The sequence below is a fragment of the Diceros bicornis genome, chromosome 6 (assembly GCF_020826845.1).
Source record: "Diceros bicornis minor isolate mBicDic1 chromosome 6, mDicBic1.mat.cur, whole genome shotgun sequence".
Taxonomy (NCBI): Eukaryota; Metazoa; Chordata; class Mammalia; order Perissodactyla; family Rhinocerotidae; genus Diceros; species Diceros bicornis.
Genome location: NC_080745.1, coordinates 37,672,074 through 37,690,973, shown reverse-complemented (window position 1 = coordinate 37,690,973; position 18,900 = coordinate 37,672,074). Strand labels below are relative to the sequence as shown.

At 40.4% G+C, this 18,900-nt stretch overlaps 1 protein-coding gene across 1 annotated transcript; it reads right to left on the bottom strand.

Moving 5' to 3' along the window:
- Positions 1–10,285: 10,285 nt before the first annotated feature.
- On the bottom strand, positions 10,286–10,744 carry ATOH7 (atonal bHLH transcription factor 7). The gene has a single exon (XM_058542665.1). It carries the CDS (start codon positions 10,742–10,744, stop codon positions 10,286–10,288), a length of 459 nt encoding a protein of 152 aa, XP_058398648.1.
- Between the last annotated feature and the right edge of the window lie 8,156 nt (positions 10,745–18,900).

The following is an 18,900-nucleotide window of genomic DNA, read 5'->3' as shown; positions in this document are numbered from 1 at the left end:
AACACTAGATGGAGATGTCTAACCTAAAATACAAGCCTAAAAATTTGAACTGAAATAAGCCTGAAATTTGAACTATTGGATCATGTTAAAGCAGAGTTTCTCAACCTCAGTGTTATTGACATTTTGGGCTGGATAATTCTTTGTTGTGGGGGACTGTCCTGCACATTGTAGGATGGTTAGCAGCATCCCTGGCCTCTACCCACTAGATGCCAGTACAATAGGAGCCACTCTCTGGGTTGTCTCTCTAGGTTGCCCAGGCCACCCAACATGTCCCCAGACATTGCGATATGTTCCCTGGGAGGCAGGATCCCCCTTTATTGAGAGCCACTGTGTTAAACAAATCAGTGGCCTGCTTTAAGAATTCTCTTGGAATTCAATTACAGTGAGGGATACTTATATAAGAAATTTTAGTTCTGCTGGATACATTTGGACTCAACATATCCAAAATCAGATTCATCATCTTCCCTTTCATAAACCATTTTTCACCCTAGCTTAATGATTTCTATTAATGGCACCATCACTTTCCTATTTATCCAAATAAAAAGCATCCAAGTCATTTTTGGCTTCCTCTATCCAATCCATCAACAAATCCTGTTAATTCTAACTCTACTATTTCTTTTGTATTCAGGCCTTCCTTTCCATCCTCCATCCATTCCAATTCCCCAGTTCAGACTTTCATTACTTTCTTAATTTCCCTCACTACTTCTGACTTCAACCATAATAAGAGGCTTCTAACTGGCCTTCCTGCCTCTAGTCCCACTGTTTCTCCCCACTCAAATCTAGCCTAGATCTCAGCATCAGATCATTCTTCCTGAAGTACTGCTCCAATCATATCATTCTCCAGTTTTCAACCCCGCAGTGGATCCTTGGAGCCAACCCAGGTACCAGCTGTTCTGCCCTGCAGTATTCAAGGCTTGCTCCCATATGCTTCCAAAGCTTTTCATCCATTACCCAGAAAACACACCCAGAGCACCAGCAAACTTAACACAGGCTCCTGCTTTCCCGCCACATTTCCATTCCATTTCCATTCTTCTGCCTCCACCTGGAAGGCTGTCTCCCCAGTCTCTGCCTACAGAAATCTTAACTGTTCCTTAAAATCATCTCAAATGCTGCTGCCACTATGAAATATTTTCTTATCCCCCAGACCTCAGTCAAATATAATTCTATTTTCTTTGAAACCTTACAGCAAATTTCTTGAGTCTGGAAGAAGAGAAGATTACTTTGTATAGTATTTTATATAAAACACAGCCTCTGTATTCTTGCCTATCTCTCTCCTCGCACTAGCCCGGTCTTGCCTGCACTGGATTTTAGCTACTTGTTAGTATGGACTGTGTCCAAAGTTTGCCATGTGCCTTATACAGAGTAGGCACTCAATAAATATTTATTGAGCTAAATTGGACTTAAAAATTCTATGTAAGTCAGTATGTTTCTATATAAAGTGAATTGAATCTAGAGCAGTGGTTTTTTGTTTTGTTTTGTTTTTTATTTTTTTTGTGAGGGAGATCAGTCCTGTGCTAACATCTGCCAATCCTCCTCTTTTTTTGCTGAGGAAGACTTGCCCTGGGCTAACATCCGTGCCCATCTTCCTCCACTTTATATGGGACGCCGCCACAGCATGGCTTGCCAAGCGGTGTGTCAGTCAGTGCACGCCCGGGATCCGGGCCGGCAAACCCTGGGCCGCCACAGCGGAGTGCGCGCACTTAACCGCTTGTGCCACCGGGCTGGCCCCTAGAGCAGTGGTTCTTAACTTTGGCTGCACATTAGAATCTCCAGGGGAGCTTTTAAAAATCCTGATGCCCAGGCCACAACCCCAAATCAGTAAGCTCTGGGGTTATGGCACAGGCATCAGTAGTTTTTAAAGCTTCCCAGGCGATTCCAATGAGCAGCCAAGGTTGAAAAGAATCATTTTATTACCACGATTTGATCACAAAAGTTACCCAGCAAGGTCCAAGGGGGTGCAGATGGCATAAGGCTATACTGTTGGCCTGGGTGAAGAATGTACCCCCCCATGTTGCACATGCAGTGCATGCCTGGAAAGTAGAAATAAACACGAACTTTGGCCTTGTTAGACACTACTATTTTGCACTACAGTCATTAGACATGTAGCATTCATGAAGCCCCCAGAGTAAGCTCAAAAACCTGCAAAAATATACTAGGGAAAGAGGGAAAGTTGGTGCAATTCTTCTGGTCCTTTGTTTCAAAAAGCAATCCAGATCCCATAAGCATCCTTCTCTCCAAAGAACTGAAGGGCTTTTCATAACTTGATTACTCATAGAAATGGGGATCAGAGGGAAAATGGAGAAAGAAAACGCACCATTAAAACCAAAATGCCTTTTTGAAATGTAGCGCCCTTCACCAAAGTAAGTTTTTAATCTGAATTGGCAAATAGTGGAACTGGTTTGAATGCATCTTTCTCTTTTTATTCCTCACTTAACTTTTGTAGTCATTCAATGAGAAATTAAATGGTTAAGAGATGAGTCGTTGGGTAGAGCTAGAGGTCTGAATGACACACCATGGAGAATAATTCCCAGAGGAGTCAAAGCTGACTTTTGTAATGACAGGTTAATTTGGATATTCCTCAAATGATAAATGGGTTGCCATCTAAAGGTTCACTTGCAAATTTATTGTTTAAAACTCAGAATATAATTCCTACATACACATCACCCAATGCTAGATTCCCAAGTGAAACCAAAAACGCCCGTTTAATTCATGACTGAGTTACAGTATCTTTTACACTAGATTGGGTTATAACCCCAAGAACAGGGGTCCAGGCAAAGCAGCCAATAGGAGAAGAAATACTACTTCCCCCTCCTTTTCTGTGTCTATGATGTGTCAAAGCCGGAGTGACTCTTGTCCTTTCTGCATCCATCCCCCGTTCCATATTTTTCACCCCAGGTGCCCTGTGCCCCATGTTCTATAATCCGCCCTGCTGTAGCCCATCCCATGTCACCCCTTCCCCACGGCCTGCCAGCATGCTTCTTGCTCCAAAATGACCTAACTCCAGTTCCATGCACCTTGGCTTGATGTTCAGAAGAAAGCAGTCCAACTGAACAAATTCTGAATGCCTGAGTCTTTTAACTCCACAGAGCTGCTGCATTTTTAAAAGCAGTTGCTTTCTTACTCCCATCAACTTCTAATTGATAGAATTGCTGGCTAAGTAAAAAAAGAAAAAAAATGAGGCTGTAAAGAGAGGTCTAGAAAACCGACTGGGTCAGACACCCAAATTGTTATTGTTGATCACAGCCTCCTCCTGTCCTCCTCCTCCGCACACACTCCCAAAATACTTTCCAAGCTGAGATCCTGACCTGAGTCTGTTTGTATATGGGCTATTTATAAGTTGGTTGTAAACTCAAAGGCAAATTTAGTCATAATCACCGTTACTCAAGGTCACTTCCAGAGTCCTTGGGTAACCTGGACTCAAAGTATTTCCGCTGATGGCTGAGTTGAAAATCAATGTGCCTTACCAGAAAGATGAACCGTTACTTAGATTGCAATCGAGCTTGCTGAAGTCCTTTTCACCACTAATTGCCTTTTCTTGTTTTAAGTGGATCAATATTTCAGAAAGTTAATTACTGAAGCATTGCTTGAAGCATCTTCTAAGTGGTCACCAGTATGCTAAAAAAGTTGCTAATACCATGTTTTTAAAAATCTGTGCAGTGCAAAAAAAAATTGCATATTTGTTAAAAATATGTTTGCCTCTTATTTCTGTCTAATTATATTAGTTAGCATACTTGGTATTATAGAACCATAAACAGGCTGCCTTTTGTTAATGTGTAAATAATGGCCACTTCAAACTCTGAAGAGCAGTAGCCTTGAAATTGCAAGAAATAAAGAACACACTTTTCAATCCTCTGAGAACTGTACCGGAAATGCTGAGAGTAAGCATAAAGAAAATAGCTGTACTGTAGAGGCATATAAATACTAATTTACCAGAAGATTTTAACATATAAGTGAATAGAAAATGTTTCTCTAATAGTAAAAATTAAAATATGTCATCATTATTTGACAATAAATATTTTAAGGCTGAAATAAACGTAAATTTCTCTTTAGAATGCAGAAAACAGTTCTAGTTTCCAGGTTTAAAGATTACTTTTTGATGATGATTGGACCAAATTTTTAATGTACAAATATATTTGATACTTAAGAGTGATTTTTAAAAATTATTATTATTCCAATTGTATAAATTACTACGTGAGTTATAACCTGGTTAAATAGCTCTAGAGCAATAGAAAGACAATTAGGTTTTGGTCTTCCTAAAACATCCAGCAAATATGGTAGAATTCTCATAGAATGTTCTTTAACTTTCTAAGATAAAAATTCATTCTGTCTCCTAACTGGAAACAGAGACATATTAAAAAATGGGACTTAAAGATGGGAAAGGTGGGGGGTGGGAGGGGGGAGAGCTTGACCAGTTTAGATTGGAAACAAATGGAGGTACAAGTATAGTTTTGTTACAATAAGAGGGGTTTCAAAACCACAAGAAACAGGAGTTATTTTCATATAATATGGTAAGAGTGAATTGCTTGATGTTCCAAAATTCCAAAGAACCTGCTGTTTCTACACAGATTCAGTGAGTTATCTGCAAACTAGAGGCAGGTTCTTATAATTTCCCCACAATTAGTGGTCTAAGAATCCAGTGAACTACATAGTAGTATTGACTATAGTGGTCACACTACTAAAAGGTTACTAAACGTGTGTATGTACACAGTCTAAATGGTTTTTCTGTGTATTTTAAGGAGAGTTAAAAGCCTGAAATAATTCAAATGAGATCATTTGAATGCAACTGTGTTTTTTAATACATGTTGGTAAATTAAATTTTATTTTTTCAGTATTTTGATTTCAGAAATACCTTATCCTCTTTTCTGATTAATTTTCACTTAATTTTTGCAATCTTGAGTATTAAATTTCTTGACTTACCTTTCTCCCTCATTACCTCCCTGTTGAGATAAAAATCTGTAAAGTATTTGACAACATTAGGAGAACTCCTTATTTCTAGGAATTCTTAGGTGAATTTCTAGGTGAAATTCTTAGGTGCATTCCTAGAAATAAGGGTATTTTAATAACTCAGATGAATTTCAGACACATTCTCTAATTTTTCTATAACTCTGGGGTCTCTGTTTCTTTATCTGTAAAATAAGCAAAGTACTTGAGCATTTCCAAAGATGGAGTGTAGGATAAATAAATAAATATGTATGAAGAGTTTACTTTAGAGACTCTAAAAAAAGTGGTAGCAGGGCTTTTTCCCAAGAAAAATGTTAAAAATATTTTTCTCCAAAATAAGTGGTTAATTTGTTTAAAAAGTTTACATTTCTTTCCTATCCTACTACTTTGTTTTTCCTTAGAAGGGTAGTACACAATGGTAGAATTTCTTCCAAGATGGCATGTGGTTAAAAAAAAAATCCAGAGAAAAATCAAATGAATTCAAGAAATATCCTATCTGCTTTCTGCAGGCAGATTCCAGGGAAATTTATTTGGGCCTAGGCAGAATAGTCTAAGAGGAACTTTGACTCCTGTGTCTATAATTGAAGCTAGTGGAAATAATGACTCCGCTGTCATAGAGAAGTAGCAAGGGAATCCCTGCATTCTCTTCTGGCTTAGGCAATTCAACACAACTCTACGGCACTGTTCCAGACCCTAATGAAGAAGTGCTCCACGCTAGTATGTCAACGGCCTTACATCAAAATGAATCAACTTTAGGATAATAGATAGATACAGACCCTCAAAAATGAGCATATCCTTTCGTCTCTGTTTCTGTATTCTTAGCTACATCAAGTCACCTCGATGATTCTTTTCAGCCATGAGGACTGACGAAGGACATACATGTGCCTAAAGGCATGTGCACACACACACACAAACACACACTTCAAGTAAGGAGTCGTGGAGCATCCATTGCTAACTTAATTCAAACAGAATCAAGTGACACGTCTTACGCTTTTCCTTTCTCTTCCTGCGTGAGTTCTTTCCACTTGAAAACACACCGGGCCCCAGAAAGCTCACAAACATGGTATGCTTCCATCTTAGGAAGCTTGAGTCAACTTATTTTCTAAAGTACTTTTTTGGTTATTGAAATCCTAATGGAAAAACCATTAAAATAGCCATTTTGAAATGTGTGAATTACATAAACTGTATATTTTGCCTCTATTACTAGAAAGCAATTAATGGATCTTGGCTTTTATTCCTCTTCCTCTGCATTGTGCATGTTAGATATTCTGTGGAACTGAAAACCAGTGATCGCTTAAGCCAAAATGTTTGTGAGCATAAACTGTGTCTTTCTTCAGAAGGCATATGGTACTGTATTCTGGTAGACCACATCATCTCCATGACACCCCTTGCTGTTTCCTAGTTGTGCTTTCTTAAAGATTTGTTGAGGGTTGTGTTTTGTTTGGAAACTTTGCAATTAGAAGAAAAAAAAGAATTAAGAGTCAGTATTTAATTCAACCTGGATGTTTAAAAAAGCAGTTTAGAGGATGTGATGGACTGTTTCTTTATTCATTAAATAAAATTTTATTTATTCTCAATTAATTGTTGGGTTTGTTTTGTTTCGTGTTTTGGTCCCAGACTTTGCATGTGAGATGGGTCAGTTCTTGTTCTCAGTAGTTTTCTTTCAGCTCAAGTATTTTTTGGATACACTACCAGTTTGAAATAGCAGTCCAAAAGTCCTGTGTCAATTCAATAAAACACTTGTTAAAGCGTGCACCCACTAGTATATTGATGACCAGAGAGGGAGTGAATGTTAGTCAATGAAGTTGGTCACATATTTACGGTCTTATATACACTTTGAAACTTCTTTCACCCCTAGGTAGTAAAAAAAGATATCTTTAGCAACGCCCAAGCAGAGAGCAGAGTCTAGCCAAATTCAGTCCAAAAACAGCACTTCACTTTTACTGTAAGATGGCAAAATTTAAGCGAACGGAGCCTTAATTGTTGAATCCTGCACTTCTATTAACCACAACCCAAATACACTCCATCTGTTTCATACCTAGCAGAAATTTTACATCTTCGTTAGTACAAAGGTCATCTTATTAACCAAGAAACTGGCTGTATTGGATGTTAAGGAAGATAGCCTAATCCTTCTTAAGGTCTGCAAAGACAAAGAATGAGAAGTCAATATAATCAGTTTTTGGTAATGAGGCTAATGGCATCATAGCAGATATTGTTTAATTAAGTGGTTCTCAACCCTGACAGCCCATTAGAATCACCTGGGGGAGCATTTAAAAAATATCTATGCCCAGGCCTCACCTCAAAGCAGTTAAATCAATTCTTGAGCTGGGAGCCCCAGGCTTGGTATTTTTTTCAAGACTCACTACATGTGATTCTAATGAGCAGTCAGGGTTGAGAACCACTGGCTTACATGATAGCCCCATTCATTTGTATATGGTTCTTCAAGACTGCTGACCCTGGGGTTTGGGACCCCAACCTCCAGCTGATAACTAGGGAGAGCCCATATATAACTAGTTGAACTGAAACCCTGCCTGAGTGTGGGTCTTCTTTTATTATTCAATGCTCCCTTTTAGGACCTCTTATGGCACATATTACTAGTACTACACTCTAGAAGCATTCAGCTCTACTCTGTGTAGGACTGCTTATTGATTAGTACATGCGTTCTTCTTGGCTGCCTACTCAAGGAAAGGATGGTGTTGAGAAAGTCTGGGTATGAGTAGGTGCTTGATAATATTTGTTGATTTATTGAGAAAAGGGAGCCCAGGTAATAGAATATTTTGGAATTTCAATTCTGTCCTGTTGTCAAACTAGAAAGAACACGAATTTTCAAAGGTGAACAGTATAGAATATTGTAGCAACTTTTAGGTTGCTTGGTAATCTAAACTCTATTATGTATGATAATATATGAATCTTAACTTCGAAAAGATTTTACACTTGCTTTATCCAAGCTCCTAATCCACAAACCATGATGGATTTCCCAACATACAGTTTGAGGAGTTTTATCAAAGATTGGATTTGATCACTGAGATCCATTTACTTTTCCTTCAAATGTCTTCCAGGAAAAAAATAGTACAGTGAGTAGGGTGGAAAGATTAGGGATTTGGTAAGAGCTAAATTGCTTCCAGAGATTGCCAAAACACAGAAACAGGCAGCTAACGGCATAATATTTAACAGACAGAATCCCATTCTTCTGAAGGAGTGGGGACGGGAAAGGAGAGGCATGGGATTAGAATCCCAGCATTTTAATTAAATTGTTCAATTTCATTAAGAAACTGCTGTTAAGTTAATAACCAAAAAAGAAATATTCATTGAGTGTTTATTCTGTCTAAACCTCTGTACTAAAAGCCACAGAGATAAAGTGAAAACTACAGTTCTCTTTTACAAGGTATCTACAGTCCAGAGAGGGGGATGTGAACCCTACCTGAAAAAGGACTAATAATCTTAATACATTTTTGAGACTTTCTCTGATTAACACAGCATTATTTTTAGCATTAATTTTCTTCATTCTCAAACTCTACAAACTTACTGGGGTTATTAATGAAGTATTTTAAGTCTAGATCAACAGATCATTGTGCCCAAATAGTGAGGAAGGCAGATACCCTGAGCCTTGCCATTAGCCCAAGTGCACACAGCACAGTGGAGCGTGACCAGAAACGGGTCCAAGCATCGTCACTTCTAGAGCTGTGTTGTCTGCTGGACTATAGCACCTTCTCAGAGCTGTTGAAGTCAAGAGGTTAAACATTTTACTCTAATTTGCGGTGAAGAAGCAAAGTCCTGAGCCTGCCTCAGTTTCTTATTAACAGATATCAGAAGGAAAGGGAAATTCAGCGTTAGTCTCTCACTGGATTTCTAGAGATAACACTTGTGATTTTGTAAGTTTTAGTTTATGGGCTAGGGAAGACACTTCCACTCATTACAAACCAAATGGATTTTGATAATTAGGGATAACAAAGAAAGTCAAATTTTTAATGGAGACTCTGTAGATAAATTGCAAATAGATGGCTGTGTCTGATGTTAGGCAGTGGAATACATAATAAAAGGGGTTGGGGGATGTCATTGTTGTTTTGTTGACTTGTGACAAGATCCATGTGCACAGACAACTTAGAGTCCTGCTTTTTCTAATTATTAACAAGACATTCTCCCAAACGCATGCAGTGCTGTTGACCACCAAGTCACTCTTTACATTAAAGGCCTGGTTTATTCATCCAACTGTTAAGCAAATTTATAAAAGTAATTCAAACCAATACCATACGTATTATTTTGCTCCATCTTGATTAGCCTTGATGGTAGTGAAGCTCTTATGGCTCGACTTGTACCGATTAAAAGGAAATCACTTCCAAAAGCAACATTTTTTATTTTTCAGTGTTTGTTTCCTATATAGGAACAAATATATATATTTGCAAGGAATCAGTAGTTAGTAATTGGCTTAATAAGGAAAATAAAATATTGAGGAACTGTATATCTACTTACTTAAAAACTAAATATTTCAATTATTTTAATCTTTTAAAAAAACATGAAAAATATATATTTCCAAATTGTAGAGAAAACTTTCAAATTAATTACTTGTACTTTCATCAGCTTGTCTTTTTTGACAAAGTATTATAAACTAGCACGTTTGCCCATCAGTGGGATTAGGTTTAAACATTCCACATCTTTACTCAGGTAAGCACTCAATATCATCACCCCCAAATAGGCCTTTAGCGCCATCAGGAAACTAGCAGGACACTTGCCATGAAAAACAGACCCACGTTTTTATTTATATTTTACAAAATCTATATTTTAATAATGTACACACAATTTTTAAAAATACAGAGCACTCACGCCCATGTACTCTACCAAAAAAAACGTCTTACTACTTCATGCATGCACACACAATGCACTAAGCATAAATGCATTTACACAACAGAAGGTAGCTCTGTTTTAAGCATACACAAGTAATGGATACTGTAACTTCACCGGAACAGGACAAACCTACAAAGTTTAAGAAAGTGATTATTTCTCTGAGGACTAAAACTGCAGTATAGCCTAATCCTATTTTTTCTTAAGATTGTTTTCCCTCAAAGTAGTCCAGAAAGGGGAGAGGGGGCATTATTTTCACAGCAATCAAAACCATCACAACATCCATTAATGAAATCTACCACCTACTGATAAGGATGAAAAAAGAAAGGCAATAAAAATCATTCGTCCATAGGTCTGGTGATGCGAGTAAAAGTAACCTGAAAGTTCGCTAATTTTATTCTAAGAATGCATCCTAGGCCACCGAAAGCCCCTGCGGCTACTTAGGGGAAGGCTGCGGCTCCAGAGCGCGACCACTGGGCATCTCACCCCGGCGGGGCCGCGCACTCTAACTGGCCATCTGGAAGGGCTCGGGCTGGAAGCCGAAGAGCCTCTGGTCATAGGGCTCGCTCTCTCCCGGCAGCTTCGCGCCCGCGAATGGAAGGTAGTGGTCTCGGCCGAAGTGCTCACAGTGGAGATTGACCCAGTTCCGCTCCGAGCCGAATCGCTCGGCCTCGGCCAGGATGCGGGTGAGAGCCATGATGTAGCTCAGCGCCATCTGCAGGGTCTCGTACTTGGACAGCTTTTTATCCTGGCCCCACTGGGGCACCACCCTGCGCAGCCGGTCGAAGGCTGTGTTGAGCCCCTGCATGCGGCGGCGCTCGCGCGCGTTGGCCGCTAGGCGCCTGCGCGCCGCGCTCTCCAGCCGCCCGGCCCCGGAGCACGTGCCCGCGCACTCGGCGCCACCCGCGCACGGGGCCGCGGCGCGCGCTCCCGCCGCCGAGTTGCTAGGCTTGCAGGACTTCATGTCAGGCGTTGAACGAGGGAGGCGCGGAGCTCACTCTCCGGCTAGCACCTGCGCGAGGGCTGGTCTGTGGAGCGGCTCCCCAACGTGACTCTTCTTGGGAAATAAGTCATACACAAAGCAACCCACGTGGAATCAAAGTCGACAGTGGGGAGTGCGGGACTCCGCCTTCTGTCCTACTGGATCACCAGATTGACGTCTCTTCACTTGCCAAAATTTAGGGGAAATTGAGATGCTGAAGAGAAAGTCATTTTCCCAACGTGAAGTTGAAAAGGTGAACCTTCTCGCAGCAGAATTTGGTGTGGCTGGTTACGGGAAGGCCTCTCAAGTCCTTTGGGAAAGCCTGAGACTTCTTTTCAGGAAGATGAAATCTTTCCGAAGCTCAGATAGGGAAGGAGCGCTTTTTCCGCAGTAGCTGTCGGAGAGTGCTGGATGAATCTTTGAAGGAGGAGAATTTATAGCAGAGGGCTGAAGGAAGGAACAGGTGGTGGCAGGTGGGCGGGCGTCCCTCGGCTTCCATCTCAGCACCTTCCTACCCTGGGAACTGCAGGGAGGGAACGCACAGCAAAATCCTGACATTACAGCCTTCATCTGTTGAAGTTTCTCCAAAGCTATGTCCAACACTAACTAACGCACCATCTGGAGTGGCCTGGCTGTCCCCAAAAGAATAACAAGGTGGGGGTGGGAGACAGCTTGGTCCATCTTTTCCCATCCCAAGATCAGCGGGCAGCTTATATATCAAAAACTTAACCGAGGTTTTAAAATTATTAGAAATCACTTGTGTGAACATGTTGATCTTGGAATTATGAGATATCTCAGAAATTTAAGAAGATTTAGCTTTGTCAAGATGTGTGACCATTTTACGTAATGCTGACTGAATATACTAACAGTTTTTTTGGTTATTAAGTTGGAACAAATTAGTAGGTCCTAATATCATTGCAGACCTGGAATTTTACTGTGCAAATAATTTACCTGTTTTCTGCAGAATAATTTATTATAACATATCAAAAGATATTAATGTGTATATCAAAAATTATGTTATTCTAATTATATAATTAGATTGCATGAATTTGGATACTTAAGCAAATTAATTCAGAATTTATACTCCATTTCCCCTGACACAGGTTCATAAATGTTTTCAGGACATACATTGAGATGATAATCACTAAATTATTTAATGTGACATTTAAATATAATAAAATCATAATGCACATATATGTGCAAAATGGAAACATCTAAGTAATTTGTGACGTTTTTAAAAATAATTCCTAATGGGAGATTTTATTCCCCATCTCATAGAACTGTAAGTATTTTATATTACTTGGATGTTTCAGTTGTGTCAACTGACCTCAGGAACAATAATGAAGCATGATTTCCCCTAGTATTGATAATGATGAATTGATTTATACAGAGAAACCATTACCTTGATTCTCTCATCTCAGCTTCTTTCTAGCTCTTAAGGAAGAGTAAAGTAGCAAAGAGACCAGCTCCAAATAGATTCAAGTCAATCATTTCTGGATTCTTTGGGAAGATCAGGTATGCTCTTTCTCCTTTTGGAATATGGATTATGTTGGCATTGTTCTCAGATATTTTTGTTTAATTAAATTATCAACAAGCTCTCACAAATCAGGAGTTTTTTAACTGTGTCTTGCTTCCCCCACCATTGCCTTAGACTGAAACCCCATTGTGAGTGCCCTGACTCCAAGTCCTGTCTTCCCATAAATAGTTCATTAATCCCCTTCTGAAGCAATGACAATGAAATGAAGTTGAGTAACATGAAGACAATAGGATGCAATTGAACATTAATGATCTCCAGCATGACAGATGTTGAACACAGACTTTTGCATGGAGCCACTTAGCTCTGTTACTCTGAGTCATAACAGTCTTGGTCTGGCACAGCAGTCCTGTGACAGGAAAGACTATGTTATTTAGTCATCAAAATGTGAAATACATTTTTTTGAGTGTTCGTGGAAATCTGCCCTATTAATACTATCTCATCCCTTGCCCCCAAGGAGCCTCCCCTGTGCTACTCTTTGGAATATTTTCCTACAAAACATACTGTGCACTTGCTCTGGACACTATTGACCGAAGTGCTAATGAAATGCATGATTTTGCCGGCCATGTATTCAGGGTTGGTGAGATTATAGCCTGTACATCAAGAGAATCAAAAGCATAGCTTGAAGAGAAAAAGGAAACATAGCAGTATACACACAGCACAGCTATATTAGAACATAAACCAGCAGATATCTGTGATATGAAATTGATCCAAGGATAGAGAGTATTGTTGCAATAAAGGCCGTTAGAAGGTACATAGTAATTCATTTCCCAAATGTGTTCTGAAGGACAATTTATTAGTACTACAAAGATGCTTCTGGGGAAAAAGGTTCCATTGTCAAGTAAGTTTGGGAAACATATCTGCTATCTCCTGCTTGGAGAGTCATGAAGCAAAACTGACATAGTAAAGTTTCTAAGAAGTCCTGGAGTAAAGAAACATTGATTTCAGTGTTTCCTAGACCTTCTTGAACACAGAACCCTTTTTTCCTAGAAAGGCCTATTAACAAACTTCCTTGGAACACACTTTTTCAAACCTGCTCTAGTACCTTCCATTTATTTTATAGAGGAGGAGACTGAGATCCAGAGACTAAACACTATGCTCAAAGGCACCAAACAACTTAATGACTAAATTAAGACAAGAAATCAAATCTCCTACATCCTTAGCTTTTAGAGGCTTTAAAATTATGAGATCAATTAATACAAGCCCCTCAGTTTAATATGGGGCAGCTGAGATCCACCAGCGACTTCCCAAAGTCAGACAAGTCACTAGTAAAATTTCAGGAATAGAGTTAGAAATTTTGTGCTTAAAGGACAGTGTTGTTTGTTTTATAACCTTAGTGTCTAGAACAGTGCCTAGAAAATAATAGGTAATAAGTGACCCAGACTGAATGGCTGGAAACATAAATTAGATAAATGATAGGTAGATGCCAATCAGAATGAGTGCATTCCTGGTGAATAACCCATTCAAATGATTTACAATCCCTCACCTTGTAAAGAACACACACTAGCTCCACATTTTGAATGCAGAATGGATTCTTTTTTATCAAAAAACACATCCATAGCCATTTGAGCCAGAAGAACAAGCATGTCAGACTAATTTCCACAGTGTTTCTATACTAAGGGCATGATCCCACCAGGTGAATTGGCCGTTACTGTATGTCTGGGGATTGGCCAGAAATCAAAACTGGCAGATGGAGATGGAGGAAGGGGAAAGGTAGAAGGAGCTTACACCTGTAGGAGCAGAAAAATAGGAGAAATATTATTTTAGAAGTAAAAGATAAATCGCTGGAAATTATTACATAAAATGTGTAGAATAGTTTCAAGAGTAAACAACCCTTTATTATCCAATACCATATTTAATTTTTAGAATGGAAACTCTCCAAAGAAATACACAATTAAAAGAGAGAGAAAAACACTTAGCAAAAAAATGTTCATTCTGAAATTTGCAGAGAAAAATATGGAGAATGAGAAATGGGGCTTCCTTATGGAAGGGGTAGCAGTTGGGGGCTCTGGGAGATAAAGAAATTTTAAGATTAAACCATGAAATATTAAGAGGTAAACCAGCAAAAGACAAAGGAACGATGAAGTTGAGTTCCACTTACATTTCATTAAAGACCAGAAGTGTGAGGTGATAAAAGTTCCTGTAACTTTGTAATGTGCTATGTAGTTATTAAGGGGGGGACAAAACCCGCAAAAGAATTTATATGTTTAGAGAAAGGAAGGGAGAGGAAAAGTCTTGCACCTCTGTCCCCTGCCCCTCAAAGGTCTGGGAAGAGAAAACCCGGTAGAGGGCAGAACTAAGAAGGGACAGAGACAAATATCTCCCCGACAGGGCCAAGAGAAAGATGATAAAGATGGGGAGCCCTGTCCCAGGCCCCAGAAGTGATCACTCACCTCCAGAAAGTACAGGCTCAGGTGAGTCTCCAACTCCCAGTCGCTTCACACACTGCTTGAGAATTCTGGCTTGGCAATCTGATTTAGCTTCTAGTCACCATTAGCCAGACTGACTTGCATGATTTGGACTCTGTGTTCACTCTTCTCGGTAGTGGATCTCAGCCTCTTCTTAGAGGCCGGGCTAAGCACCTTCTTCCAAGTCAGTTTTGAATCCTGGATCTGCTATCAACTAGCTGTGTGCCCTTGCACAAATCACTTCTCCTGTTTCTCCATCTGCAAAGTGGAATCCTAATACCTACCTCACAGAGCAGTAGTGAGCATTAAATGAGACTGTACCTGTAAAGGACTCTGCCTGTTCCCTAAGAAAGTCACTCTTTAAGTGACGGCTAATACTACATGTTCTGAATAGTTTTTACAAATGATAATGAAAATGAACTCATCATCAGTTTCTGCAGCCTTTTTGAATTTAATGAATAATTTTTGAACCTTTTACACATAAAGCTACAGTTAGTCATGATGTAAATCCCAGCTGTGTGACCTTGGGCAACTTACTTAACCTCTCTATGCCTCTTACCTTATCTGTAAAAGAGGGTTAATAATAGAAGCAATCTGATAGAATTGGTATGAGAATTGAATTAGTTACTCTTTGTAAAGCTTTTAGATCTATGCCTGGCATACAATTAAATGCAATATATGTGCTTGTTTAGATAAACGAAATGACCTGTTGGAATTATCCAGGATGTAGATTAGCCACCCTCCTTCTGCTCGTTTTTTGCTTTATCTCCCTGCTCTTCAGTGCTTGTCCCATAGAGTGAGCAGGGACAGGGAGAGGAGGATAAATTCAAAGGAATTCCTTTTGCCTTTGATATTGGAGCAATCTAAGTTTGAAATATCAGAGACAGAAGCCAAAAAAAGGCTGCTCAGGGCCTTACTGGGTAGTAAATTTGATGGTTTCGTTGTAGTCTGACGTTCAATCTGACAGTTACAGACACACATTTTAAAGTGTTAATTTTCAAGGGATGCTTCACTTTTCCAGTAACTGAAATATTTGCATTCACCATCCAGGGCCCTTCTCTGCCTAGTACTGAGGTATTTGAGAAGACAAATTAATAATCAGCATGTTTCTTTTCATGAACATAGAAACAGAACAAAGGGAATCAGTCTTAGGGATGTGCTGGACTGTTCTATGGTACACTTGGCCTGGAAGCTGTGTTTTTCAGAATGCCCTTCCCTGTGTGGTTCCCTGTGTGGATTTGAGTTAGGCAAAAGTGAAGTTGCATGAGCTTTGGGAAGCAGAAATGAAGCCACTGTAGGGGAGAAAGACAATTCCTCTACCCTCTAGGTCCTTCTGGCTGGTCTAAGAATCAAATTGACATGAGACAGAATAACAGGAGAAAATAAAACAAAGTTTAATAACATATATACATGAGAGAAACCCAGGAAAACTGAGTAACTCACCAGAATGGCTGAAGCCACCACCTTAAATACCATCTTCAGCCAAAGACAAAGGAGGATGTTGGGGGTAGTGGTTTTCCACTAACCAAAAGGGAGGAAGGCAATTTACATGGAGATGGAAATGCAAATGTTTGTTAAGCAAGTGTTTGCTGGGCCATCTATAGACAGTGTGACCCGAGAGACAGAACTGATAAAAATGGGCTTGCTTGTGCCTTTCTGTCTATCACGCCTATTTTACATTACACATAGTTATCTTATGGTATTAGTTCCTCCCGGGAACAGGCCTTCTATCTTAAATTCTTTTAGGCAGTTGGGGGAAGGTCAAAGTTTCTTTCAGAGTCTTTTGTTCTTAAAACTAATTAAGGCAAAGAGACACACTTTGGGGTGGCCAATTCTGATCCCCCACACCACCATGCTCTGAAGATCATTGTAGGTTAGAGGCCATGAGAGGTGCCCATGGATTCTAGTTTGTCCTTGCTCTTTCTCTCTGTGTATCCAGGGCTCCCTCCCACCAGCCCTGCTGACCAACAGCTGCCCCAGGCCCACTATCAGATGCTTCATGCAAATTCACAGAGGTAGTGGCCACAAAGAAGCTGACTTCTGCACCATCCTCCCCACCCAGTCTTACTCCAGCAGCTGGACATCCCTGGCTTCCAGACTCTCCTGCAAGCTCTGACTCATTCACTCAAGCCAGGGCTGCTTAGTGACTGTTCTCTGATCCTTCAACAACCCTTGTTGGGCCTTTATGTCCCTAGCCCCGTCCCCAGTTGTGTAAGGCCTCATCATTAAAATGAACTTCTTCTTCCATAATACTCACAGTGGCTCTGCCACCCTGGTTGAACCCTGACTGAATCAGGAATCTTTCATCCAGGCCACAGGAAGGCCACAGGACCTACCCCTGCCTCTCAATGGAGACCCTCCACACTGGTACCCAGTGTCCATGTGTCCACTAGAATTAGAGCCTTTGTCTCTTGAACAGTAATTACTATTTCCATCTGTTCAGCCCTGTGCCAGGCAACATCAGGGATAAGACAGCCTTTAGCTTAATGGAATTCACAATCCAGATGTGGAGATAAGACCCAACACACATCAAAAAACTACCCTGACTAGTAAACCAAGTTCGTGCTCCCCAAGAGGTGCACATGGCTGTCCATTAGAGTATGGGAAAAGATTAGAAATTTTGCTGATATTTATTCTATCTCTTTCTTTTTATTTATATCTTGGGGTGTGTTTTATAGTGTACAAAATATAAATATATACATTTATATGGGAGTATATACCAATGCTTTTTTTTTCTGATAGGAGCATGTGATTAGAAAGTTAGGGCCACTGTCCTAGGCATGAGGCAGTACAAGATGAGTACTATTAGGAGCTCAGAACAGGGAGATTTTACTGTGCTCTGGAGGAAGAAGGATTTTAGCTGGTGGCCCCACCTCTCTGATATCACCTCTTACTGCTGCCCCCTCAAAAGTCTGCTCCCCCTCCTCTGCCCAAGCTCCCCCCCCACCTTAGGGCTTCTTCACTGGTTGCTCCCTAGGCCGCAAATGCATTTTCCCCAGATCTTCCCTGGCTGGCTCCGCTGTGTCATTTAGCTCCTGTTCTATCTGATCTTTATGTCCTTAGTTGTTTTTTGGCAACTTCAGGAATTCAGGGGATTCCTCTGACTGGTCCTAGCTGTCTCCAGTACCTAGAATTGTGTCTGGCACATAATAGATGCTCAAGAAATATTGGTTGAAAGAAAGAAGGAAAGAAAGGGAGGAGGAAAAGGTCTTTGGAGGGACTCCACACACAAAGGGAGAAGAGACACTGCTTCAAGAGCTGCTTCAACACAGCTCTTTTTCCTCCTGCTAACGGACTCTTTGGGGGGGAATTATGCCCTCCAAAAGCAGTGGCGACAGGCCTGCTGCTTTTGTTCCTGCTCTGAAATTGTGGTATCCGCTGTTTCGCAGTGAGCAGGTGGCTTACTTCCCAAAGGGTGGCTCTCGTTACAATCCAGGTTTCAGGCAGTACCTGAGTCAGCTCAGAGTAAAAGCCCGGAGGCCTCACCAGCCCAGGCCAGCCGCTGACGTCGGCTCCCTGCCCAAGGAGGAAGCGGCTTTCTGTTGATTTTAGTTGGTGTTGCTTTTTTGTTTCCTCGTGCAATTTCAGCAGCTTGGCTGAACAAGTTATTCTAAATGTCCAAACACCCGGGTCTTTTAATTCTGAGGTCGTGTTTCCGTCCCTCTTCACCATCATGTTTGATTCTTTGATTCTCCCTGCCTGTGCCCCAGCCTCCTACTGACCTCCACTGAGGGGGGAGCAAAAATATATCATGCTGGCTGACCAGACATCTGTACCAACCAGATTCCTAGGCTGTCTCTAAGTGGGATCCAACATTGGTAGCCGTATGAGTATAAACTCTTTTCCATTCATTTGGCAACCATATACCAACCTGTTTCATTGTCTCAAACTGATTTTCATTCATTTGTTTGTTCAACAAATATTTATTGTACTTACTGTGTGCCAGGTCCTGTTCCAGGCACTAGAAATAGAGTTGATCACACTGCAAAATTCTCTACCTCATGGATATTTAAAACTGGTATTGTTGGTGTCTTCTTATGAATTTATTTCCTGTTTCTCCAAATAGGTTATAAATTCTTTGAGGGAAGGGGCAAATTTTAGATATCTGCATCTTGCTAGAGTGTACAATAAATACATATTTGCTGCTTGATAGGCTGAAGTTCTTACCCAAGCTAACTTTAAGCTAAGGAAATCAA